Source organism: Drosophila yakuba, chromosome 2R (genome assembly GCF_016746365.2).
Source record: "Drosophila yakuba strain Tai18E2 chromosome 2R, Prin_Dyak_Tai18E2_2.1, whole genome shotgun sequence".
NCBI classification, from domain to species: Eukaryota; Metazoa; Arthropoda; class Insecta; order Diptera; family Drosophilidae; genus Drosophila; species Drosophila yakuba.
Window position 1 is genome coordinate 13,399,267 of NC_052528.2, and position 20,520 is coordinate 13,419,786.

Below are 20,520 nucleotides of genomic sequence, written 5' to 3' on the forward strand. Positions count from 1 at the left end.
TTTTATTAATTACTTTTTACCAAAGGCAACAAAAATTTAAGATTCATTTTCGGGATCTTTACGTTTATAAGAGTTGATATTATTCAAACCGCCAACTACGTAACGTGATGAATTAGTTTACGTAAGATGTGGTTTATTACGTACATTGAAAGACATGAAAAATACCAAGCCCGCCAACAAAACAATTTGAAAAAAAATGTTGTGCAATATGCATTTTTCCATTTAAATATGAATTGTTATAAAATCAAACTAAAAAAAAAATTTAAACATAGTGGACATTGGGAATGCATACAATTTCTTTAAAATTATATTTTTCTTGAAAAAAGTTGGCAACAATGCCCAAAGTTGTAAAATATACTAAAAATAAACAACATACCAACTGGTTATATCAGCAGCTGCCGCTCAGCATTTCACCCCCTGGTAACACTGCGCTTCGGTCACACCGAATTCAGCTTCTCATTTCGTCGCGTCTGGACGCGTCTTTAATTTTTAGGATAGTTTAGCATTTATAAGCGAGTTAATTGAATATCTCAGGTGCGCCGAGCGGAGGAGAAGGTGAAAAGCCGCGTGCCCTGTCCACTTGTACCGTTCGTTTTGTACACATTTAATGTAATCGCCGTGTGTCCCTCTCACTATTCGCCTTTAACTTCATTGTGAAACATAAAACGCAAAATGAAATATTTGTTTTAATACTACTGCTGTACCCGCATAGCAAATTGCCAGTTAAAATTACCAACACCAATTTACATAATATTGGAAAAAAACACAGGAAAAAAAGAATAACAAAACACACAAACGAGCTGGCAAATTGATAGTCGTGGGATGTGTGTGTGCAGCAACGAGATCAAATAGTGAAATGCAAAAGCGTTTTTCAATTGAAAAGCGGGCTGCAGAAAAGTGAAAATTAACGCGCTTAGCGATATATTTGCATTTGGAACGAATTGAGTGAAAACCTGTGAAAATGTCGAGTGCAGAAGACGGCGAACTGGATCCTCAAATTCAGGTGATTTTCCTTGGCAATTTGCCTGCTGTCCTTCCTTTTTTTTCCCCTCTCTCCCACGGTCTGTCTTTCTCTTTCGTACCTGGCACTGAATGGAACGGTATTTTAATGACAATAACAAAAATCGGGCTGCTTTGTTTTTGGTTTGTTTGTTAGTTCTCTCTATCGCCTGTTCTGCTATGCAGTGCAGTTTTTTTGGTACAGTGCTTACCGGCTAGGGTGAATTGTGTTCACTGTACCAAATTTATAAATGTGATTTGATTTTCATGTAAATCTCTTCGTTCAAACAAAAAACATAGAGCTCTGAATTTTGGGAATAGGAAACAGTCAATTTCGCATTCCATTTCGTTACTCATTTATTGCGTGAATCTTTTTTACGCTTTGTTGATTTCCAAAAACAACAGCAAAAACGACACAGAAAATCAATTTATAAGGCATTTAAGCAAATTTCAAGTTTCCTTTTCCGACGAAACGGTTCAATATGCATTGTGAAACCGAAAACAATACAAAATGCAGGAAAAGGGATCACAGGGTGTCAAATAATCCCACGCACTTCCCAGTAAATTAGGTTTTTGTGAGCTGCAACGGATTTGAACTCGGTACCTAAATGAGATTCAAGTGCAACTTGGTTATTGCTCTTTATCGTTCGCCCCTTCTTCTTTGCTCATCTCTTCGCATTTTCGGGAGAGAGGAGGTATGCATACAAATTGAATAAATGGAAATACCAAAGCGCACACGCAAGTCAAAGCAGCGAAAAGCAAAAACAAACACGCCTTTGTTTTTATTTCGAGTATTTTATTCATATTTTATTGTGTAAGACAGACAATTGAAAAGTGTCTTGAAGCGCAAGTCGCAGTTTGCATAAATCAAGACTTATATACATATGTATGCTGCTCATTCAACTACGCAAAATAGTCGCACACTCGCCTAATGGCCTTAAATGGGCAGGAAAAATACGAGTCTGTGAGAATTTGATATGGTTTGTAGAAATGTTCCTAAGCTGTGATCATTGCACTAACAGGATATATATAACCAATGGGAAAAAATCGTTATTCTCATCGAAAACAACACCTTTTCTAAAGACTAAATCAGAACTCTATGTCCATTGTGAATCCCCCCAGATGGACAAAGGAAAATCCCACTGTAGAGCTACAATAATTTCTATTTTTAAATGCAAAACTTAGTGGGAGACGTCACACGCGGCGCAAAGTCATTAACAACAATTTGATTTCGAACCGCAAAAGACGGCATGTGACTAGATTGAATACGTCGATAATGTCCGAAAGTACGTATGTACATATGTATGTATATATGTATGTGTATGGGAAAATGTGTAGAAGATTCTCTGTCTATAAACAATCATTAGAGCGCCTCTATAAACAAAACACAAAACTGTACCGAAACCGGTTAAGAATTCTAGGAAGGGCGGGCGAACTCATGCTATACGAGTATTATACCAAAAACGCGAAATATTTGCTCCGGCTTTTTTTTGCCTTCTTTCTCAATGTTTTTTATGCTCGACTTCCTCTTTCGACAAGCCGACTTTGTTGTTTTCTCGCCTTCGATTTGCCAATGATTTATCAATGAGCATTTGGTTTTCTTCTTTTTTGTTTTGCGCGTGCAAAATTCGTTATCTAAAGAGATTTTTCAAGTTGATGACGTCAAACAATAGACAAGGAATATTCGCAAAATCTATTTAACCAAAAACGTGTGCCTCAACAGATGTTTTTTTTTAAACAATACCACACGCGTCAGTTAACTAAATTATATATTGTCATTTGCGTATACGGATTTGTGTTGCGGGTCCCAAACTTTCTAGTCTCAGCAATCCCCATCACAGCGTCACTTATCGATTAGATGATAATTGCTTTATTAAAAAAACAAAGGGGCCTTTTCTTACAATACAAATGAGTGGGAAATGCTTTGTAGCAATTTAAAAATAAATTAGTAGCCTTGCCCCATTTGATAATTAGATTAGCAAAGGAAACTTTATGTGCATATGAATTTGATAAAAATTAAAAATGACTAATGATTACGTCGGCAAGGTGAGAGTACTGGTGTCGCGAACTAGAGAACTCTATCAAGGCGTTATGTATGAATCAGAAAATCGTGTTCGCTAAGTGAGTCAACAGCCACCCAATATGTATATATTATATATATCTATAAGGTGTCTCCCAAAAGTGTGTAAGATATTCTACATGCTTATCTTTTATTGCGAATACGAACTTGTGCTGATATCGCAAGATATGCAATCCAAAGTTCATATATTACTCCGCACAGTTGAGATTTGATGAATAAGCTTTGCTCTCATTTATTTTTGAGTTTACTTTTCATTTTGTTTGTGTTTCTAAAAAACTACAACTTTCTCTTTAAAAAAAAAAATCCTAAGTGGCAGCGGTGGGATTCGAACCCACGCCTCCGAGGAGACTGGTGCCTTAAACCAGCGCCTTAGACCGCTCGGCCACGCTACCCATAATTGCGTACGGTCAGAAGCGCTTCTGATCGCAAGTGCTATATTCACAGTTAAAATATTTATAGCAAAAAATACGATAACAATTGTAGGAAATAATAATAAATATTTCAAAAGCAGCTGAGATCGCACTTGCATAAACAAACTGTCTCTTTCAGAAGGTTTGCTTTCTCAATTAACTGGACGTTTTGTAACCTTTCCGCGGGTGCAATCCCCCAGGCTTCCCATTCATCATTATCATTATCGCCATCATCATCATCACTATCATTATCATTATAGTCGATGGAGCACAACACAGTTGCGACTTTCGACGAGCGGTTACCGCACTCAATTTTCCATACATATTCAGCCTAATGAATTCAGTTTGCATCGGCTTTGTTTGGTCGTCGGAATTGTTAATGACATTCAATGATTGCGCTTATTTATGTAGTTGAACCTAGGCAGTCATTTCCTGCTTTATCAAATCAGCAGAGATACGCTTTTAAGGGGCAATCTTATCAGTCATGAACTTGTAGTTGCAGTTAAGGTGAAGAGCTTTATAAAATTTCTTTGGACCCAAATTGAGTTTGGTTGACCTTTGATCTCAATTGCTTGGTCATGAAGAGAAAGTTTAGAATTTGAGTTAGCATAGCAATTGAAAATAATTTGGTCAAAGTGGGTCAGGCACACAAGTTCCACACAAAAAACACATCATATTCAACACAGAAGTTTTTCTGATTTATGTGGCTCGTTGTCGTTCATTTCGACGAAGTTGACACAAGTCTAATTAAAAAAGTAAAAAGCAAAAACTTTATGCGGTCAATTGCAATCGTCAAGCTACGTTGACTTTATTTTCGGGTCGTCAGACATCCACTCACGCATCGCCGTAGAGTTTTCCCTTATATAACCATCTTTTTGACCTACCAGCTAAAACTTTCCCAGCAGTTCCACTTTGCTTACTTTTTCCCGTGGATTGCGGTTTTTTACATACAATTGTCGCATTATTTTTTTGGCCGATGACGTCTATTTCCGCTTGAGTTGAATGTCCTACGAGTGCCTGAGGTTTCCTTCTTTTTTGTTGCGCAAGTCAAGTCGATGTACACTTTTATGTGGGTTTCCATTACAGTTTCTCCTTTGCGATTCTGCCAAAGTCTGGCCAGAGAAGTGGGGTGCTTCTGGCAGGACCAGGCGAGAAAGGGAGAAAGGGAGAAAGCTGTCACCAGCAGATGTAGGTCAGGTCGACCTATTCGGCATCACGCCACCGGCACAAAGGGCAGCTGGCGTCATTGCGGAACTGGCGGAAGTGGTGGAACTCCGAGCGGAACAGGAGTGAGTGTCGGGGTCAAAGGGGTGTCCTTAGTAGGGAGTATATTGTGGAAAGTGGCTGGGACAAGCTAATAACCTCATCCAGGGATATCTAATAATGGGTTTGGGTGGTGCTGGCTTTCAAGGGTGGAAAGGCGCAAATTCAAACAAAGACATCCTGCTACTACTAATTTTCCAAAGTAATTTAACAATATCTATCGACGCAGAACTTGCAGTAGCAACGAATTCGAAACTGAAAATCCATATATTTCCTAATCTAATTTAGTTTTGTATATTTATGAGCGCTGTTTGCTGTAAACTTACGTGTTACTAAGCAAACAAGCGTCATCCTCGATTTTGCAAAGTGTGGGCGGCGCCCTCATGTCTGTCGAATTGTTTTGGATCCTAACAAGTCGCACTCACGTCATCCTCTTGGCAGTAGTTGCCTAGCCAAGGGACGCACCTCTGGCTGTAACCTTTCGCATTTGATTGGCTTTATTCATAGTCTGTGACTCAAGTTGAGCTCCAGACGCCCTTTGGCAGCGCCATTCTGACGAATGCAAAACGAGCGCAACGCAAGCCGTTCGCACATCGCGTGATTTGGTAAAGTTTTGGGCCAGCCTCGTTCCATTTGGTTTTGACCCTGTTGGAAGCTTTAAATACAACGCATAAAATCAATAACTGAAGGAAAGGTTCACTCGTGAAGCTATGGTTGCTCGATTTCCTGAAATTCAGCATACAATTTTATCGAGAATATTTCGATTAGGTTATTTGCATACATTAATCAAGTTTGCACACTCGTTTCACCCCAATTGCATTTGAGTGCCTAAAGGCGAAGTTGAGAAAATATTTATTCAATTTGCGTCGTCATTTCAACATTTAATTTATGCACAATACTTTTTTGTTTGTTTGATGATAATCAAATATTTTTGCGGCCAGCCACACACAGCTGCCTTGGCGAGTAAATATGTTAGCCTTTTTTGCCAGTATTTACAATTGAATCGCATTGTAAGAAAGTGTTTTTATGGTATTTACCCATTAAATTGTGCGTCATTGGAGAAGATACATATATTCTCCATGAAAAGGGTAGAGTCAATATAAAATATATAGTTATGAGTTCTGGAGAACATGGGATGTTTATATACCATCTGTCGGAACTTTTATCTAAACCCTTTAAGCTGCATGAAAAACAGCTAAGTGAAGGGTAAGCAAGCGAACTTTTCGTTAGCCAATCGTTAGGCAAATGCAGCGAAATGCACGAAACAAGTTCCTTGGGCCGCAGAATTCCTGGAAAGTTCAAGTGTTGAAGTGTTCATCTGCGCCGGATGCCCAAACTGGTTTCGTTTGTTTACACGAGAAACCGGTTTTGGGGCTTCAGAGGTTCGCTCGCACTTGGCTTGGTCTTAAATCAATCTCGATTACAGAGGCAACTCGAGCGTGCCCTTACCAAAAACCCCGCCCTCGTCTTCGCTTTATACATGTCCGCATGTCCGGGATGTGGAGAAATGTTGAGCGGACACGATAAAAATCAAACTAGGACAGCGTTAATAAAAGCTGCCGTAAAAAAGGGGCAGACACAACGAGCCACATTTATACATAACTAAAACCAGTTTTTCGACCACAATCTGACGTGGGTCCCGAACTTAAATTCCAAAAAAACAAATAAACCCAAAAGCACTAACAAAAAACTGTAACCGCATGCGGTTCACCCATCCATGAACACAAATCAACCGGCTGTCTGCCATGATATCCGCAAACGGGCAACCTGACATTTCCAAAGGAAACATGCACTTAATTTGTACCTAATTTTATACATAGAGGTTGCATTTTTAGGATGCCCATTAATTGCAGTGCGTGCTAAATTATATAGACAATAAATCAACCCTAGATAAGTTCATCCAATTGCATTTTTAGAGCTAAGATTTAAAATTATCAGAATAATTTTTTTATCCGAATTTATTAGCCCTTAAAGTCGTGGGCTTTGTCATACCTTTGAATATTTTTAAGCTCACCAGCAATAATCCGCCATATACCGTGCCCAATTTTTACTTTATTAAAACATCGCATTCGTTTAACAATTTTATATTTTGTTTAACCTTTCGCTTTTACGTATGTACACGCCTTAGGAACTACTTAAATGATCGCTGGACCACGAATACATTTTCAGAGGAAAATAAAATGCATTGACAAAAATACGAAACAGAATCTGTAAACGCTCGAAACTACGGACAGGGCAGCCAAATGTTGTGAATTTGGATTTGTTTCTTACTGGGCTGTTGTGACTCTCATGGCTTTTGCTAGTGTTACATCTAGTTGATAGTTTCGGGGAGAGGGCAGCTAGACGAACTCATAACCAATGCCAAATTGGAAACCATTCAGGATATTATCTGTGTTCTGGCGTCGCACTGGCACACAATAGTTGAGTTCGATTCGGGCTCTTTCGGCTAGCTTAACCGCCAGACCCATTCCAAATGCACTACGCATGTTTTCTGCAAGGAATATTACGGTTAAAGACCAGTGATAGATTGCTTTAAGGAGTACAAACCTGTGCTGAAACTATTGCTGTTGCCAATGTTGTAGAAGAAATGCATTCTAAAGTGACTGGCCAGGTTTTTGAAGACTCCGGCAAAGGGAAGCGGTGCCCACAGATGAGCTCCCGTGCACCAGAAAGTCTGTGCTCCAATGGGTGTGCCATCAATCACTGGACCAGCTCCTCCAAATTTAAATCCCCTCAGTGTCAATGGACCGCCGCAGTAGAACAGCGAGTTAATAGGCAGCTGGGTGGTATTTTTAGTCTCCTTAACGACGCCAACACGACCGCAAAACTGGGCCACTAAACCGGCAAACAGTGGCACATTCAACTCTCCGTGGGCAGTGCTGCTGGTGTAGGCGACATTGCCGCCCAATCCGCAGTACTCGTTAACTGATTTAAGGAAAACACCGCGGGTGGGGAATACGTTTCCATCCCGATTATCGTAGACCACGGAGTAGCGCAACAAAGAGGCCAATTTGGGGCCACAGTGCTCGCGTATTCCGAAGGGCACTGATTTGTTCAGCAATCCCACGTCTCTGATGGAGTTCTCATACTGCAGCGAGTGCGTCAACTGAAAATGCAAATAAAATGCTTCAAAATCAAGGTTACCATAAGAGTTTTCTGTACTTACATCAACTCCCACCATGGTATGCGCCGAGAAGTCCACCAAATAGCCCAAGTTGGTGCTTTTAAACGAACTTATGTCATACCTATCGGTTTGCCTAAAAATGCTAAAGGACATTCTGTAAAAGAAGAGCAACTGTTAATAGAAAATAAACAACTATATAGAATAGAGCCCCTTACTCAGGACGATTTTCCTTGAAGCGTGTGTGGAAGAAGGGTTTCCAGAACTTCAGTTGCAGATCATTGGCCCTGGTGCTGCTATAGCTGCCCTGCAGTGAGATGCTCTCGCCACGTCCCAAAATATTGGGGATAGTCAACTCGGTTCTCAGGGAGCCCTCGTTCTGGCCAATCTCGGTGCCCGCCGAACCCATCATGCGCGACATTTCGTTGCCCTTAAAGGTAACCTCGTAGCCCTGTGGTGAGGCATCCGTTCCACGGCTAACATCAATGTGCACGCTCACATCCTTGAAGATGCCCAGCTCGTGCAGATACGATTTGGTGGACATGGCTTCCAGCATAAGATCCTGGAAGTTATTGGCCTTGAACAGGCCATCTGCCGCCCTCATCACATAGTCGTTGTGGGTGCGAAGCAAGCCGCTGACGTTCACGCGATCCACGCGCGCTGAGATCTTGCTCAGGTCGTATTTGGAGTCCTTGGGTGCTCCTCCGTCGCGACCCGACTTGGGCATCTTGCTGTCTTCGGTGGGCAGGCGTTAAGCAAATACTGAAATAATAATATTTGTTGTCAATCTAAAATGAAATCTTTATACTAATTTGACATTCTTTATCTTTGCAGATTGAACTGGAGAATCTCAATAGTGCAACCGATGAGATTAATAAGCTAGAAATCGAGCTAGAGGCAAGCCTATAACCATTTTATTTATGATAAAGTAGCCTAATAATATTCCCTAATATTCTGTTTAGGAGGCCAATTCCACCTTTCGCATCCTGTTGAATGAATCTACACGCCGCCTTAAAGTTTCATCCAAGAAGTTGGGCAACTGCATTGAGAAGGCTCGACCTTACTACGAGGCATTGGACAAGGCACGCGAGGCACAAATCGAATGTCAAAAAGCAGCGGTTAAGTTTCAGCGAGCTAATGGTTAGTATATAAGAAAATCATTTGAGGAAAATGAGTTACGAAGCTTTATTTTTTGATATAGAAATCCATGCCGCAGCCAAGGAGACGGTGGCGCTTGCTGAGCAGCGTTTTATGTCCAACTCGCACGAATGGCAGTTCGACAATGCCTGGCAGGAGATGCTTAACCATGCTACCCAGAAGGTGATGGATGCCGAGACGCAGAAAGCCGACTGTCATGCGGAGCACCAGAGGCTCACCAAACTGTTCAACGCCGCCGAGCAAAAGCTGCAACAGCTTGAGGATCGTTTTCGTCGGAGCATTAACAAGTCGCGGCCGTACTTCGAAGAGAAGCAGGTGTGTCAGGACCAGCTGCAGACACAAAAAAACCGCATTCAGGAGCTGCAGCAGCAGGTGGCCGGTGCTAAGAGCACCTATTCCACGGCCTTACGTAATCTGGAGAGGATCAGCGAGGATATACATAGGCAGAGGGGAGATTTTCCCACTCCACCAGGACCCCGCGAGCCGGGTGTGGGAGCAGAGTTAAACTCGCCGACTTCCAGTGCCTTGCCATCACTGCCGGATTTCCAGCTGGAGCTTGAGAAGTGCGACTATCCCTCCATAGCGGGCAGCCAGATGTCTCTGGGCGCAAAAACTCCCCAAGCGGCTGCCGAAACTGAAGATGAGGAGGATGCCTGCGACTACGATGAAACGGGAGCCGGGGAACTCAGGGGTGTAGTAGATGAACGCGATTTGGAGGCCCTACGACAGAAGGTCAAGATCCTGGCAGTGCGTCCCATTGAGGGCGGAGATGGACAGCAGCAGAATGATGTGTGGGAGCATGAACTGAAGGCCACGGTGGACAAGCTGGACCACTTGATGATGCTCAAGGAAACAGCCAAAAGACAGCAAACGAACCGCTTGAAGTCCAGCGAACAGCGGCCCGATTCATTGGGCGCTGAGGCCTTGAAACGTCACTGCGATGTGGTCGAGGTGAAGGTCACCCAATGCGCCACCACCGCCAGCTTGCCAGTCACACCCCACCACCAGCTGAATCACCTTGCACCGCCCACGCCCATTAAGAAGCTGCAACAGCAACTGGCGCCCTTGCCCTCCGTAAACGTCTCCATGCGGGAGCTGCCCCTGTTGGCCAGGTTGTCCAACGAGCTGCTGGATCGCAGCAGTGCTGCCATCGGCGGAGTGCGCAAGACGCTGCGCAGGCGCTCCCTGGAATAGTGAGCAACTAGGGGGCCAGAGGAGACATTTTCAGCCAGCCCCATATCAGATTTGTTTATATTAAATGAATAATGAAGTAATTGTAAAACGTTAAACGCCGCATTTAAATGTGCACCATTATCGATAAGTCTACACCTACACCTACAGGATATAAACACCAACTATTTTCGTATAAATGTTGATTACATTCTAATCTAATGTCTCCGTATATGTTTCTCACTGTTAATACTTTAACTATGTAAATGTTTTGTGATTCGAGAGAGCAAAAAGAAATTGGATTGGATAATATGCAAACAATAAGCAGCTTTAAGTTAATGTTAAAACCTTAAACTAATAAACCCAGGTAGACTCACTAATTTAATTCAAATGGGCACATGCACTAAGTAGTTTAGCCTAAAAATACCACGAAAATGAAACTCTGAATTAAAAACAAGTGTCGAAATGTAACGAATTCAATTAGATAACTAAGTGTAAAACTCTCAAAGCTAAATGTAGTGGATTAATAAAATGAAAATGGTCTACATTTGTTTGGTGCCCGAGAGTAAAGTAAGAAATGTGAACTAAAAGTATTTGAAATAGAAATAATATTGAAACTTGAAATGAGAATAAAACTGCATTCTAATTCAAATTTAAAGGTGTTTTACGTTTTACTGGCTGGAAATTGACTTTTTCTATTTATAGATTAATTGCAGATTTCAAACCAATGGGATTACCCAGAGTGTTAAGAAATATTTGTTTGTTAAGTTGGTAAATGGTACGTGGTGACCTCTTCAGAGACCGAAACTTATGGTACGCATTCAATGATGCAACTGCAGCCGAAATATGGCAAATATTCTAAAATTCACAGGGCAAAACGCCAGTGGTTCTAAAAATTTCGAAGTGATGTCATTTTCGCTGCATTGGCAGTCAAATCTAAGGAGGCAAAATAAATATTCTGTCCCCAAATTATGTAAGCCCGAATTGGCCGCAATCGCCATCAGCTGACCTACCTTTGAATTGGTACCGCCTTGGCAGGTGGTTGGGCACACGCGAATTTTGGATTTGGATTCGGCGGACTTTTGAGTAATACAAAATATATAACACCAGGCGCACAAGCACAAATATTCCCAATTACTTTCGACTGAAACGCGTGCGGCACCGAAAATCAACAAGCTGCTTCTTCTTCTTACGCAGTGATGCCAACTACTCAGCGGCATAAATGGCCAACATAAAAAAGCTAACAATGGTAAACAATTTTTAAAGGCACTACTTATAACTGTCTGTAAGGATTTTAAATACCCATATTTAACCGATTTTATTTCATACATAATTACGGCTATCTTATTGATTAGTCAATTACAATTAAATAACAAGGAACTTAGCTAAGTGGCCACCTCTAATGTATACTCGATATATTAGGTCGATAGCGTTGTCGAATCAAACGGTCACACTGCTTGCCCAAAAATACCAAAGAAGGCGCATGAATATTTAAAAATTAAGATAATTGATAATAGAAAAACTGGATTTCATTTAGAGTTATAAACGCTTCATGCCAAATTAATAAACTCCATTAATAATAAATAAATAAATATTGCTAATTCCTCGCCTCCAGAGGCACATTTAATTGTACAATTTTTAAACTACGGCAATTTTAACTAACAGTCCTACGATTTTTTGACTTTGGTGCATCTGATACCCTTGGATTGCAGTTTTCGCATAATGTCCAAGGTCTCTTGATTTTTGGTTGGATTTAGCTCAGTCGCGGCAGTCGCATTTAAATGGGTACTTCCTCGTTTTACCTGCACACCGCAGGCCCTGAGTTTGTTTAGGATTTTTTGTGTTCCATCCATGGATTGGCTTTCCAATGGAGGAGTTGCTTTGGTTGTTATGGGGGGCGAAGGTTTCTCAGATATCTTGGGAGGAGGTGGCACTTCAGATATCCTTGAAGATGCTGGTACATCAGGCTTCGATGTAGAAGTGAGTTTCTTGGATACCCATTGAGAAGTTGACTGCGTTGCCCTGGGGGCACCTGATTGCAATGGCCTCACAGGACGTTCAGGAGATGTACTATGAGCAGCTGCTGGTACCACTGGAATCCTCCCTTTTTTCTCCGTCTCCTGCAGCCGCTTTAGATCCTCCAGCACATTGGGCACCAGGATGGTGTCCTTTTTCGTCTTCGCCGTGGGCGGCTGGGGCGAAGGAAGGCTGCCACGAGATCTACGCTGCTGCTGGGTGGTCAGAATGGGACGGCGGGAGGTGCTAAGGCTACGCTGGCGTTTTGCAGGCACCACTTCCGGTTCCTGAGACGCCTCGGTGAGCTGCACTAGGTACTCCTTTACTATATTTTCCTTGGAATTGGTCTTTGCTGTGGGTTGTACAGTGGGCTTGGGATCGCTGTACCAGCGTGGATCCTCCAGCTCTGCCTCCCAGTCGATGGCGCTGCTGGTGGTGCTCGTGTTCTTGACCGCCTCCAGTTCGTAGATGTGAAGCTACAAAAGGTGAGGAGTAGAATGTTTTAGGACAACGACGGCTACTGGAACTACTTTAGCTGCCTACCTCCTGCCTGCCATTCACCACCCTCGTTTCCCGCCTGGCGTCATCATATGCGAGCGGTTCGTTCGGCGTTACTATGTGTTTTAGTCCGGGGCATTCGGTTAGGTGGCTCTGGAACGATTGGAGCGTCATAAAGTGGCATTCGCAGCTGCGGCACAGCGTTAGAAGGCGTTTTTGATCGTCGTACAGCACGTCGCCGAGTCGAATTGTCTTCATGGACTTGATTTTTCGCGTTCCATTCATTTCTTTTCAGCAAATTCGCGCCAAGAGGGGAAAATGGTATTAAAAAATTACTACAGTTTGTTTTTGCATTCGAGTAGAGTGGCCAGACGCTGAAACCCAATAGATGCCATCGATTTGTATTTGGTATACAATTTGACACAAAAATACCGAGCAGTTAGTATTTTTTTAATTGCGCGCGCAAATTTAAATTTTTATCAAATAAGACATAAATTGATTATGTTTTGAATAAGGAAGTGTCTGGATTTAAGATTTGTTTGGGATGAACCCAATTGGTTTTTAAACTGATATGTTATTATTTTGTTTAGTTTTAGATTGTTTAAAGAAATGGTATGCAATAATTAAATATGTGATATGATTAAATATTGATCATTTACGCTAATCCATTGCTTCAGTTTATTCAAAACAAATGAAAGAACATCAAGGGAATTTACCAACAAGTTTATGAATACCCTGGTATGAAATTTTTATTTCGCTATGTATACCACTTTTTGTTTGAGTTTTTTAGCCCATGAATGAAAATTATTGAAAAGATTTTTTTTTAAATGCTTCTGCTCATTTTTTGCTGCTAATAATAGTATCTCTTTCATTTCTTTTACATTGTCAAATAAGTGGACCAGCTTTTTCCTTTTCTTTGTCATTTTTTTCGTGTTGGCTTTAGTTTCCTTTGATTAACGCCCATGCAATTGAAATTAAATCGCTTGCAAATGATTCGCAAGCCACCTAAAAAAATTGGGAAATCCAAAAAATGACATCGCTTATGCAGGCGGGGGCTGCGCCATTTGTAAGCATGCCTTTTTTCGACCAATGTGGAGCCATATGGAGGGAACATTGTCTGTATTTGACTTCAACTCGGATGTCTGACTAGTGTGTGGAAAACAAATGAAAAGGAAATCCAGCACTTTTTGCGTACGTATACGTATCCATAGTATATATTACATTTTTTTGTAATGTTCCGCATAACGAGCACGGACCATGTCGAACCACGTGCAGCATCATCACCTGAGTATCGTTGGCATATTCTTGATATTTTTCAACCTGGCCCACTTTGGCCGAATTCTCTGTTGTGCTTGGGACTTAATAAGTGAACTTTAAAGAGCAGCATCGCTTACAGCCAGGAAATTGTATGGATCTGGGGGTCGCAGGCCCAGCGGCAATTGGATGAAGTTGCCGATGCTGATGAGGCTGCTCCTGTAGTTGCTATTTCTGCATGCAATTAAGCCAGGGACGAAAACGAGGCACAACTTGCCACTCTGTACTCTGCGTGTCCCAAAACTGCAAGCTGACCATGCAAATTACGTTGCCCACACTCATACTTGCACTCGCTCTGCTACACACACGCATTCCTGTCGCCTCGTTTCGGTGGCCTTCGGGGGTTCCCCGGCATTTGAGTGATGCACCAAGTCGAGGAAGTGGAGATGGAGGCCAGCTAGCTGGAACACTACTACACTACCACTACCACTACTGCTACTAACTGCCACTGCCACTGCCAAAGCTAAGTTAAATGGACCTGCGGTGCACTCGAGCAGCCAGGATGCAAACTACAGTGGATACTGCTTAGAACTCGATTTCTTGTTAGCTAGCATGCTGAAAACTAATAGCCTCCCTTGAGAACGCCTGACTATGATGATCTTACTTGAACAAATCAAATTTTGGAATGTAGCATGTGGGCTACCAACGATTCGGTTTTAGACAGGCTTCACTGTGCATGCAGATTGAAGTGCAGACCATGTCAAGGTAGCGGCTGCAGCTTTGGCCAGTAGATTAAATTAAACGTGGCAAAGGAGACGGCGCCAGAAGAGGACGAGCTCCGTGGCTAGGAGGCTAGGTGGCTCCACGGGTCCGTGACTCCGAGGACTCGCCAGCTTGCCAGCCAGCCAGCTTGCCAGGAGGAGCAACTGCAGCCATGCGATGGCAATGGCAACGGCAACGGCAACGACAATGGCAACAACATTAAACGTGTTTACACCATGTCCGACCAGTTGATATGCCAACTGCCCGACCTGTCCTGTCCCCCACTACACACACACAGATACACACACACACACACGGGGATGCGTAGCCAGGCATGAACTGCTCTTGGACAATGAACACATGCCATGGCAGGGCATTACCACCCATCTGCCCAGCCAGCCACCCACCATCCACCACCCACCCGTCCACTATTGTCCTGCTCTTTGTTTACTGTTTTTCAAGGGGTTTCGCAGGCGAGTGAACTAGCAAAAAAAAAAGAAAAAGAAAGCAAAGAATCACAATCACTGCATACTTGCAGGTGCAGCTGCTGTCATAATACAATAGAGAAGCTGGCGCTACAATTGCCACAGTTGTTGTTGTTGTTGTTGTTGTCGTTGCAGTTCCATTGTTGTGGGCGGCGAATTAACTAAGGCCACCCCATCACAGTTTTCCCTGCCCCACTTTTCCCTGGCACTATTTGCAGCATCTTGGCGACCACGTTTTCGTAGAAAAATGTTGCATACTTTCCGCAACTGCACAGCATTTTGTCGCTGTGTGTGTGTGTGCGTGTGTGTGAGTGTCTGCATGTGAATGTGTGAGTTGTGTCGCCATGTGTTAAGTAAGTTCGGACAAGTGGTTTTCCCAGGCATTTTCCAAGCACCTTCGCCCGACACTTGTACTGTCACTTAAGCTAAGCATCAAGAAAATGCCATTTTTCATCCGAAAGTTGTGAAAAAACATTGATTGCAACACACTGCTGTCCTTTAGGATTCACATTTGTGGGCATTATCAAATTGCTTTGGCTTTACTGCCATGCAACTTTATGGTCAGAATTATTCATTCAACCGACTTGCATGGCATTAACATACTCTTTTGAACTATCAAGCTCATTGGGAAATGTTGTAAATTACTTTACTGGTATTTGGCATCACATAATCGTAAATAACAACGTAGAATTGCAGAAACAATCACATTAATTACATAACTGAAAAATCCTCTTAAAAGCGATGTAATACTATGCATTAGTATCTATTAGGGAAAAAATGGAGTTTGGTTTTCTGGTAAGGGGAAAAATTAAGAATGACACTACTTCTGCCACATAATAATAAACGTAATATATCAAATGACAACATTTACACCGACAAACACGCCTGTGTATCCCAGGCCAACTTTGCCCAAGCCAACTTTTCCCGTGCGACAGACAAAGTTGAGCCGTAATATGTGGGGGGGCATTGTTGAGCTTTCAACTGGCAACTGGTAATTGTAGATGGTGACTAGCAACCTGGAAGTTGCAAGTTGCAAGTTGAAACTGCATCACCGTCGTCAGTTTAGCCGGAGGAATCAAAGTCCAAATATTACGCTCATTTATTGACCGTCGGCAAACAAGAACGAGAAGTCAAATGAAATTGCTATAAACGATGGACCGATGCAACTTTTCCCCCAGCCCCCACTCATTTCCACAGGTCCTCTTCTATCTTCTATTGACAGGGCCATGTGTTTGAGCGGGCGGACTGGTGGATGGTGGATGGTAGAATTCGGGGGGAAGACAACTTCCTGGTTATACCCGGAGCAAGTCATCCTCGATGGCACCGGGCCCATCTAGCCTAGGTGGGGCACAACAATTGCAGGAGATCGGCAATTTCCTGCTTGCCTCTCAGGCAACTTGATTACAAAGCACAAAAATCAATAGGAAATGCAGTTAAATATTTTGCAAGCCGAAATAATTGCACATCCGTAAAGCGATGGAATGTACTTATGTATAGATGTATGTAACTAGATGGAACTAGGGGAATGATGAGTAGTAGCACAATAAATGCAGCCAGCTGTCCAACATTGTTGGCAGAAAATTATTTAATTAAAAGCCGAAACTGAAGTTGCCCGGAAAATGTTCCTCAGCTGTAAGCGCAACGGAAAAACTTATGGATCATTGCAAACTTTCGCTACCCTCCTGTTTTTATTTTATTTTATTTTATTCCATTTTATTTCATTTCTGTACCAACCCGATTTCCACCCGGAAAGCTGAGCAGGTGAAAAACTTTGCCAGTCAGCCTTCAACTTGTTAAACAATTTTCGTATATATTTTCGACAAGTTTGCCGTCGTAGGTGCGAGTGTGCGGGTAGTTAAAAATCTTTAAGATAGCTCCGATAGCAGAAAAGAAATATATATATAAGGAGCTTTCGCATCTGACTAGCTGACTATCTGCGATTTGCTCTGACTGGCAACTTTGCCAGACTATTTTTCTGCCGCTTTGCATGTCAGCGTGCAGCGGAGCACTGCAGCTTGTGGAAAAGTTATATACCATGCCCCGATTCCCCATTCCCCCGATTTCCCTTCCCGATATTTAGCCATGTATTCCCCCAGCCATATGCAATTGAATTTGCCAAGCTGCATCCTGCATCCTGCGTCCTGCATCCTACATCCAGGTGCTTGGACTACACAGATAACACTGCAAAATACCATAAAGTGTGCGCTTAAACGGTAACGATATCAATAATAAATAGCCCGTCTAGAAATTCATGCAACAGAATCGCCCAAAAGCCAGTGAGCCAGTGCCAGTGCAGAAAACTGAAAACAAAAAATAAGCTACCAAAACAGAAACAGGACAACGCAAACAGGCAAGTGCCACTGGCCAACTTTTAAATTGGCCAGCTTAAACGTGGTCTATACAATAAATTGATGAGCTCAACCACTTTCGGCAGCATGGGCAGAAATTTAAGGAAATGCACACCGAAATTTAAGAGCCTCGTGTGTGGCATCAGAAAATCGCATCATTTACATATTGTCATTGAGTGTTTATTGGCACTGCCAAGTTAAGGAAGCTTTAATGTTGGCATCTTGAGTGTGGAAAGTTAGCAGTTACTTACTTAAGCCACATCTTGTGTTCTGCAGGCGTTAGAGTTGAGCATTTCACTTATTTATTTGAGGTGCTTAAATGCATTGCTGTCCCTAAGCTTTAATTATGAAACCCAAGCGGCAGTTAAGAGTAGTTAGTTAAAGTTGGTTAGAGTAGTGGCAATACTTTGGAAGCCAAGCTGCATGGGTCAATTGCACATAAAGTGGAAAATATACAAAAATTATAAACGAAATGGGAGCATTTGTATAGGTAGGCATCTATACGGCCACCGCACTGCGCAGATAATGGAAAATGCATTTTCACCAGCAATAGAGCAAGTTTGCAATGGTAAACAGCGAAATCAACTGGCAAAAAGTAATCACCAATAAACGACAGCCGAAAAGCAGGCGGGTGCAAATATTTGCCCCAAAAGTAGACAACAATAAATGACAGTTCACACACACATAAGCAGACAGTCGATTGTGGCCTTTGCCGAATTTTCACGGTATTTCCCTCACCGCAGTTGCCCACCACCACCCACCGACGGGCACAGGGGGCCACGATAAATGACAGCAAAATGCTGCTGCAAAGCCAAACAGTTTGCAATAACCGCAAAACGGGCTTTAGCTTTAAGTATCGGCCAAACGTTAGGCAGTGACCCCCGACCTCTGACCTCGGACCTCCACCCCCTACCCCTTTCCCTACCACCACCCCTTGCACTGACCAAACACTTTACGGTTTCACCTCGAAATTAAATTTCCCCTTTCAATATCGGCCAAAAAGCCGCATCGATAGACGGCCCGAACGTGGCATCATGGTGAAAACTAAAATCAAATTGCCACGGCCAGCGATGAAAATCGTGGAAATTATCAGATGCCAAAGCGACCGTGGAAAATGGTTAGGAAAATGGTATGTACGCATCTGGCCGCAGTGTTTCATAGAAATTCCACTCAGCGCAAGCATCTCTGTGCGTCCATCAAAATCGACAAAAGGCTGGGAAGAAGCCCCCCCTTGGATTATTAAAAACATACTATGAAAACACAAGGAAAGGCAGGGCATCAAATTATATTCCACAAAAACGCGGGGTTCATTGGGCAAAAGGTGTGCGGCCACGTACCGCAAATATTTGTGAACACGTGTGCAATGTGCAATGTGCAATGGCCACAAGTACGAAAGTTGCACTCGCGCTTTTTTCTAATGAAAATGAAAAGCAAATAGGAAAGCGGCAACTCAGCTGCTTTTTCGCCTGCAAATGTGAAATGTTGTTTGTGCCACTGTTCCCCATTTTTTAAATTTTTTTTATTGCAAGCCACGCCAGGGGCAAAAAGCCCTCTGTGCCACGAGCAGGTCAAAAGCTGAACTTTCAAACTGAAATACTAAAATCTGAAGCGCAACTTTGTGCACGTAGCTGAAAATCTGCCAGTTATGAGTTCAATCGTTTTTTGGCTGGTCATTAGCATCGGGGCACCCCAATATGACAGCCCAGAGAATTTGGAGAACTGACTTTAAGTCCCTGACATTTTGAAAGCCCTTTTTTCGGCGCGACCTTGACTAGACAACCCTTGGATCAAGGACCCTTGGATCAAGTGTACATACCTCTATCCTCTTTCTTCTATACCCCAAACAACAGCGGCACTCGCGCAAAAAAGCCTCGCAAATAAATTTAAAAATTCAAATGGGTCGACTCCAGGCCAAAGTCATCGAGTCGCCGACTTGACTTGCGTTGAGTCGAGTTGAGTTGAGTTGAGTTGAGGTTGTGGCCATGGAAGCCGTGGAAGCCATGGAGGAATCTCAAGCCGGAGGAGCACAACTGCAAACAGAGATTGGGACACCAGACGTTCACTTGCTGACAGCTGAGTGTATTCTTAATAATGCATATACACACCAAACAACGATGCCAACAAAAAATGCCGTGTGTACACTGTACATACACTTAAACAAAGAGGTGGGTGCTTAGATATATGCAACTGTTTTTACTGCTAATACATATTTTTCGAGGAATAAGACCCATTTCTAAATGCATTGGGTAGCCTGTAAGCATTTTCATCTTAAGCAAGCGCAACAAGTGGTGCGGTTTTTTGCTGAGTGTGGCAATGGACATAGGATTCGAATGGGGATGGTAGTCGCATCTGACGAAAAATTTACAATTTCGCACGCCATAGCGCCTACAGAATGTCGCGGCAAAGTATGGAGAAATGAATGGTGGCAGGGATTTGGGGCTAGGATGCTGCAGAGGATGGGGCTCTGGAGCCAGCACCGCCACCTCCCTCCCGGTGGAGACCCCCTTACCGCCGACAACAACAATCACAAAACAGACAAATCCAGCAGCAGCGACCACGACAACGAGAGCTTGTCGCAACGATCTGTCTGTGTAGCTGTGTGCGTGTGTATCTGTGTGCCTGTGTAGCTGTGTTTCTGTGTGTGCCTCAGTGTCTGTTTGTCTGTTACGTGCCACATGTGCGTCAGATGTGGCAATGATTTGCATCGAGGTGTGGCATAAAAAACAAACGCCCCAGCTGCGGGGTCGTTGCCAGTGGGCAAAAATGGGCAAAATACGAGTGCGCCGTCACCGAAATGGGGATGCCAGTTCTTGGTTTGGAAGTTATGCGTTGCCCGCTTTTATGGCACATATGCAAATGCAGGAAGGACCTGTGTGGCAGGCTCACTCACTCACTCACTCACTCCCTGTTGCCTTCTTGTTTATTTGTTGTCACTGATAGGTCACACATATAATTG

The 20,520-nt window shown here is 42.9% G+C and overlaps 3 protein-coding genes and 1 non-coding gene across 4 annotated transcripts; 1 reads left to right on the forward strand and 3 right to left on the reverse strand.

Moving 5' to 3' along the window:
* The first annotated feature begins 435 nt into the window (after positions 1–435).
* On the forward strand, positions 436–10,853 carry LOC6530473 (SH3 domain-binding protein 5 homolog). Its single transcript, XM_002091353.3, has 4 exons — positions 436–1,003; positions 8,708–8,770; positions 8,836–9,013; positions 9,075–10,853. The coding sequence occupies exons 1-4, from the start codon at positions 962–964 to the stop codon at positions 10,223–10,225; spliced, it is 1,434 nt and encodes a 477-aa protein (XP_002091389.1). The 5' UTR covers positions 436–961; the 3' UTR covers positions 10,226–10,853.
* On the reverse strand, positions 3,390–3,471 carry Trnal-aag. Its single transcript has one exon. It is a non-coding gene; the product is annotated as a tRNA-Leu (tRNA).
* LOC6530475 (SAM50-like protein CG7639) lies at positions 6,821–11,399 on the reverse strand. Its single transcript, XM_002091354.4, has 5 exons — positions 11,215–11,399; positions 8,092–8,635; positions 7,919–8,030; positions 7,300–7,858; positions 6,821–7,243 (listed from the first exon to the last, which is right to left on the reverse strand). The coding sequence occupies exons 2-5, from the start codon at positions 8,598–8,600 to the stop codon at positions 7,092–7,094; spliced, it is 1,332 nt and encodes a 443-aa protein (XP_002091390.1). The 5' UTR covers positions 8,601–8,635; positions 11,215–11,399; the 3' UTR covers positions 6,821–7,091.
* A 394-nt stretch (positions 11,400–11,793) lies between these two features.
* On the reverse strand, positions 11,794–13,098 carry LOC6530476. The gene is made up of 2 exons (XM_002091355.4): positions 12,761–13,098; positions 11,794–12,693 (listed from the first exon to the last, which is right to left on the reverse strand). The coding sequence occupies exons 1-2, from the start codon at positions 12,998–13,000 to the stop codon at positions 11,869–11,871; spliced, it is 1,065 nt and encodes a 354-aa protein (XP_002091391.1). The 5' UTR covers positions 13,001–13,098; the 3' UTR covers positions 11,794–11,868.
* Positions 13,099–20,520: the final 7,422 nt, after the last annotated feature.